We start from the raw sequence: 6,737 nt of genomic DNA on the forward strand, positions 1-6,737 counted from the left end.
CCCCCCCGACTACTCACTGTGCCTTTCTTATTGCTATGATAATGTAGCTGTGGAAATAAAACTACTGTACATCCAAAAAAATAGAGCACCTTTAACATTAAAGTCTATGTCTGAGTATTTGTTTCCATGTGTATTTTACAACACTAAAGCCCCAACTATGGTCACTTCCTTTAATGTCTCTACCAGGTCACCTGATTTATAGGAAATAAAACCCACCTATTTTCCCTCTTGAGGTAAGCCCAAACCAGAGCACCACTTTGACGGAGACTGAAAGGAAAGGTCTGAACTGACACCCGGTTTACGTTCGTCTGCACACGGGCACTGCTCTCTGCTACGGCTACTGGGCCCCCAGGCCCCTATCCCGCCGGGTGAGTGGTGCTACACGGAATGCGACAGCAAGGACATCTACGATTGGCTGAAAGCACACTTGAGAACCACATGTTTGCAACTTGGAAGGACAGCAGGCATTTCCCAGGAGTCCCTCGATGAGGTGTGGACTGGCTAAGATTTTTTGTCGATGGTGTTGAAAAACCACTCGGTGAATTTCCGCAGCTGGGCGGTGGCCGTCTGGGACTCCTCCTGCAGCCGCATGTTGTCCTGGCGCAGGTGCTGCACTTCCGCCTGGAGGACGGCCTTGTCCTGCTTCTCCTGCACGGGCAGAAGCAGACGGGTCACGGACACTCAGCCACGCGCCCGCTCCTCCTGAGCGGGGCACAGAGTCCCTCCCTCTTACTCCTTTGCTTTCTGAGGAGAGCAGGGATTTCCCTCCTTCGGTGAGGCGACTGGCCTGACACGGGCTGGGGGAACCACACCAGGCAGTCTCTCCTTTCATCCCATCCACTCCTGGGGGGGTCAAGGCGGCCTTTACAGGGTCACAGTTATGTTACTCGCCACCCAAAAAAGGGAGAGCACCGTGTGCTTCAAAGTAATACCTTCGGACAAATGTACAGAACTTTCCAAGAGAACTGACTTACATACCAAATTGGTATTGACATAGCTGTGATAGGGGTTTGTACTAAAATAAGTACTTAAGGCTTTCATTCCATTGTGAGCTTTTATTTCCATGATGACCTTTAAAGTTTGCCACTAAAAGTTATGTAAAAAATAATCAAGATTTTCGGAAGAATCACACAGTAATGAAAACTGCACAACCCAAGTGTCAGTTCTCTAATGCTGCCTGATTATGACAAGTGGTATGTTTTTTAATGGGTCTACTCGACAGCGAACTCTACCAGACGCCACCTGCAGCACCGTCTGGAGCATGGAGCAGGTGAGCTGGTGGCTGTGGCCTCTTTAGGAGACGCTGCCACCCTCAGCAGGTTGAGCTCCTGCGAGTTTTCCCTCCTGCCTCCTGATCCTCTCCCAGGCCCTCCCCAATACCACCTGCCTCACCACTGGCCTGAGAGACCCAGGCCCAAGAGGAGGCCCAAGTGGGAACTGTAGGGCGTGATGGCACCCCACCCTGGTCCTGACTTTCCTTGGTCATTCCCTGCCACCATGCCCGTCACTCCTAACACGGCCCAGAACACACCTGCTGTGACTGAAATGCACTGCTCTCCACAACATGCCAATCTTTCCCTGTGGCCTTGGACCTTGGATTCCGTCATGAAGAGGGACTCTCCGTCTCTCCTCTGACATTCCTCTTTGAGCTCTAAGTCACTGGTTCTCAACCTTCCTAATGCTGCGACCCTTTAATACAGTTCCTCATGTTGTGGTGACGCCCTCACATGAAGAGTAGTGTCTTGGTTCCTAAGACCATCGGAAATCTGTTTTCTGATGGTCTTAGGCAAACCCTGTGACAGGGAAAGGGTCATTTGCCCCCAAAAGGGTCACAACCCACAGGTGGAGAACCACTGCTGTAAGTGATCCTGGCTCTCTCCTGAGGATGCTGTCCCCAGCAGCATGCTGTGGAGGTCAGCAGGCAAACAGCTCACCCCACAGCACCTAGGCCAGATAGCTGCTCCTCCCTGCAATTTCAGCTCCTCTGAAAAACGTACCATCGGGCTATGAACCCATCACCTTCCTCACTGCAACCACCTACTGTATCCCTGGACTGTTCCCATCACTAGTGGAAGCAGAACCTGGTCCAGTCTTCCTCTCTCCCCACCCCACCCCTGCTGGCTTTGTTAATGATTCAGACCTACTTAGACGTTCCACCCAACTCTGGCCACTCAGCCTCTCCTTCAGCTCCTCCCAGCCTCCTTAACCCCAATTCCCAGGCCACATTCTGTATCTTGCTATTGTCAGTAACTGCACCCTTCCTAGAACAGGCTCAAGCTCCCACTTCCTGGCCACCGCCCCTTGTCCTTTCAACATAATTTCCCAGCAGCTGTTCCTCTAATCATGAGTGAATCCACCAAATCTTATTCTTAGTTTCACTGTCCATCAACAGCATCCCCAGCAGTGACATTATTTTTCTTTTCTTTTCTTTTTTGTTGCAGTTTTTGGCAGGGGCCAGGTTTGAACCTGCCACCTCTGGTATATGGGGCTGGTGTCCTACTCCTTGAGCCACAGGTGCCGCCCTGTGACATTATTTTTCTCCAACCAGTATCGATTCTGGGCCCCTCAGTTTAATCACATGTGTACACACGCCAGGATCCTAGCTGGTCTCTGTCCTTACCTTGATTTCCTATTTAAACCATAAGATTGGTGAAATACAACTCTCCAAGCATTCTACACTTACAGCTGGAGATAAGGTGACCATCCAGCTCAGTTTGCCCAGGACTTTGCTGGTTCTAGTACTGAAAGTTCCGTGTCTTGGAAGACTTCTCCATCCTGGGCAAGCTGGGACAGCTGGTCACCCACACTGAAGAAAAACACAAAACTCGGCCAACAAATGTGCCTTTAGCCCTGCTTGGCAAGTCTCCCCAGTACACCTGTTGGGCGTGCCCTCTATTCTAACCCTCTAACTCTGTCCTCTGACCTCTCACCGTGGGGGAAGGGGCAACAATCAGAGGGAGCTCTGTCTGGGCTGTGTGTGTGGACATGTGTGGACGTGGACGTGTGTGGACATACACGTGTGCACACACACACTCTGCTCTACACTGGTGTCCCTGTACGAGGTCCCTACTCCTCCCACAGCCAGCTCCCTCCCTGTGACCAGATCAGAACTGCACTTCCTGGCTCTTCACCTTCCCACCAGCTATTAATTTCTCCCTTCTTCAAAACCAAACCAAAGTACCATGACAAAGCCCTCCGTGACACCCTCGCCCCACTGCCCTCTGGCTCCCTCCTTCCGTCCCGCTGCCTTGCACGGCGTGAACACACCTGCTGCAGGTCAGAAAACGGAATTAGACCTCAAGAGCCTCCTTTTCTATTTACTGTTGGGTGTGGGTTAGGGCAGGTGTCTTTCTCTTGTCTCTTCAATTTATTTGTCATAATTAAAAGGGGCTGACTGTATAAGAGAAAGAGTTCTGATCCTGCTCTTACCTTCCGGAGGTCGGTCTGGAGTTGTCGAAGGATTAATTCCAGCTGGTTGACCTTACCGGTCAGTGTTGATGGAGAACGCTCCCTACAAGTAAGAACAGAATCAGAGAGACTCAGGAGAGGGGAAGTTGTGACATTTCATTCAGCACTTTTGTTGGCAAAGTTTTCACTTAAACAATTATTTTATGTGCCCAGACATACTATGTAGAGATTGAGAAAATGTCTACATCGCAGCTTTGGTGGAAAGGCCATCTTGGGACACTACTGATTTAAAAAGACACCACTGCCAACTGCAGTCACGGGGCAACAGACACGGGCCCTGAGGCCTCCACTCGCCCTCTGTGGGTGTGGGTGACAGGTCTTGGCAGGCAGGACCTGTCCGGGAAGCAGAGTGGTCATGCAGCCAAGCTCCGTCTCCCCCAGCAGGGCAGGAAGCACAGCCTGTCCCGCTCAGCCCTGCTCTGGATCCCTCAGGACTAGGGGAAGGTGCAGTAGGGTGTGGTCTCCAGTCTGGAGGGGCTCAGCTGAATCCCTGCTACTCACTGGCCTGGGGCTGCGGGAGGGGTCCACAGGGGCTCACATACCCACTGGGGTCCATGAACTCCTTGCCACTGCCGGGATCGACATGCAAGGGCAGCTCCTGGGCCCCTTCCAGGTCCTGCCCGTGCCGCAGGTCTGTCAGGGTGCAGAAGGGCGCCACCCTCTGGTCTGGGGAGGGAGAACACACAGAGAGAGGCGTTAGGAAAGGCCACCAGGCAACCTGTCTTTTGGAATGAATGGAGCTGCTAAATGCGATCTTTCCCCCCTCCAAATCAGTCATTGCCCTGTTGCGAAACTGTTACAAAGAACAACAAACTCAGGCAGGCAAGCCGCTGACAAGGAGAAAGCATGAAGATTGGCTGTCCACTGAGCTGCATGGCAGGCGCGCATCACCGTACGGACACTCGGCAGATACTGGATCTGCCGGAGCCAATCTGCTTTCTTCCCTCCACATCCCAAAGAAATGCAAAGCTGCCAGCTGTGCACCCAACAGCAGTTGCAGGATGACCTGGCTCATGAACAGAACAAGGACAGGGAGCTCTCCTCAAGCTCTCCCCAAACCCAGAGGGCATTCCTGGGAAGGAGCAGCCAGGGCACATGTCCCCCTGCGCACCCCCAGCCCCCAGGGAGTGACCAACCATGCAGACGTGCAGACACATGAAAGATACGAAAGAGGTTACAGGGTACGGGAGCCACTGACGGGCCCCAGACAATCACCTAGATAGGACGAGTGGTGACAGAGCAGCCCAAGTTCTTCATCTGAGTCAAGACCTGAAATAAGATTTAGAATTTTCCTATGAATGGGAAGATCTCTCTGTGCTTGACAATCTCCAAGGTCCACACGAGGCTCACGTAATGGGGCCACGTGAAGTGCTGTGTGTATGAGCACACGCACACGCGTGTGGGACAGAAACCAGCGGTCCTCTGGAGTCAGAATGATTCAACGTCAACAACACAGGGAGATGACGCATTTCGGGTTTTAGCTGTCCTGGGTGAAGGAGGGCTGTGATGTACGACAGGTAAGTCACATGCCACATACGCACAGATCCAATCAGGAGCATACATCACAGTCCCGGGTTCCCTTTAGTGATTCACTCCATGAACATAAAGAGAGTGGTGAGAGAGATTAGCTAAACGGGATCTCACTAGAACCCTTAAAAAAAGATTGCGGGCACAGTATCTGCAGCAGGAGCACCACGAGCAGTATGACGACACTGCCTGTCTTATTCTACACTTAGCACTACAAGCTTCGTATTTAATGTTTCAAGAGCTGGCAAGGAAAGGACATAGAATGGTCTTCAGAATGCGTACCATGCTGGCCCAGCTCTGGGGCTGAGCACTGACCAAGGACAGCGGTCCAGAAATGCTGAAGGGCACACAGAAAAACGTCCTGTTTTTGAACACATGGAAGTAAGAACTGAGCAATCTCTGCAGTGATCTGCTCCTCTCTCCCTGCTGACCCTCCTGGGTGCCGAACAGACACATGTGTGCACTGTTGGAACCTGAGGGTTACAGAGGCCCTGCTGTCCCTCCTGGGTTCCGAGCACACACATGCGTGCACAGATGGAACCTGAGGGTTACAGAGGCCCTGCTGTCCCTCCTGGGTTCTGAGCACACACGTGTGCACAGATGGAACCTGAGGGTTACAGAGGCCCTACTGTCCCTCCTGGGTTCTGAGCACACACATGTGCACTGTTGGAACCTGAGGGTTACAGAGGCCTGTCAGAGCTGTGCCAGGCCTTTCCATACAAATGGGTAATGGTGGGGAGGCTGCACCCGGGCCATGTTGGGAGTGCCCTGTTTTTACTTCATCTACTCTGTCTCCCTCTGGCTGCTAGATGAGCCTCCTAAGGAGGCTGCCTGCTTATTTGGTTTATAGAGGGTCAGACGCTTCCAGTTAATTTAAAAGGATGTAATGTCAAGGCTGCCAGGAGCACATGAAGGAAAGCCAGGGTTTAAACCAGAGGCAGGGCGCTGAGGGCATAGTTGCTGCCCCAACAGAGGCCTGGACCCCCAAACATCATGCTGAGTCTGCCCAGTGACCAATCACATGGGCTCCCTGCCCAGGCAGGCAGACGATCTTTAACTAACCTTTCTGCAGCAATCCATGTGTCAAATCTTCTACAAGATAATCAACATTCTGTAACTAAATGCTCCTGAGACACAATCATGTTACCAACTTGGCACTGGACGGCAGGGTTTTTGCATATGATGAAATACCCTACAATTTAATGATAATTAACAGCATCATAGGGTGTCGCCCACCCGTTCTGCACACAATGCCACGTGCACAGCAGAGGTGGGGCAGGAACAAAGTGGGTCCTGCCTGGGGCTCAGCTGCTCTACCGTCCCACATAACCCCCTGTTCTGCAAAGGCCCCAAATAAGGAAACAAATCCACTTAATTAAAAAATGCATACAGGAGATGCAATATTTTTCTACAGTGAATTTAACCACTAGGTAAAAAGGAATGTCTAAAGAAAATGGACACTTTGCTTTTTTCACTTTTTAAGAGTTCCATCTCATTTTCTGCAAACCAGTGATAACCTGGTTATGTTTCTCTCTTTCTTAGTATATTTGGGTCTGAAGGTCAAGTCTAAGTGCCTGGATGGAAACGCCTTGGTGTGCTTTGTCTATTTTTACTTTCATTGATAAAGGAGCCATATACTTGTCAGAAAGAGAATCTGCTCCTGGCAGCCATTCCGACATTCTCTGGGGAGAAACATGGTCCTACTCGTCAGGAGGCAGGAAGCCAAAAAGAGCTTTGCCAGC

General features: G+C 51.4%; 1 protein-coding gene across 3 annotated transcripts in view; it reads right to left on the reverse strand.

Moving 5' to 3' along the window:
- Positions 1-7: 7 nt before the first annotated feature.
- Positions 8-6,737, reverse strand: part of SIPA1L2 (signal induced proliferation associated 1 like 2) — a 234,625-nt gene continuing 227,895 nt past the window's right edge. For 2 of the 3 annotated variants that reach the window (XM_023517656.1, XM_023517655.1), the window contains exons 19-21: positions 4,011-4,134; positions 3,430-3,511; positions 8-648 (exon numbers count right to left, since the gene is read on the reverse strand). In XM_023517656.1, coding sequence (XP_023373424.1) covers positions 502-648; positions 3,430-3,511; positions 4,011-4,134 — 353 coding nt within the window. In that variant the 3' untranslated portion in view covers positions 8-501. Of the gene's footprint in view, positions 649-3,429; positions 3,512-4,010; positions 4,135-4,683; positions 4,738-6,737 lie in introns of all 3 variants that reach the window. The other variant, XM_023517654.1, reaches the window with a different exon arrangement.

This window comes from Otolemur garnettii, unplaced genomic scaffold (assembly GCF_000181295.1).
Source record: "Otolemur garnettii isolate 467f Iridium unplaced genomic scaffold, OtoGar3 scaffold00116, whole genome shotgun sequence".
NCBI lineage: Eukaryota > Metazoa > Chordata > Mammalia > Primates > Galagidae > Otolemur > Otolemur garnettii.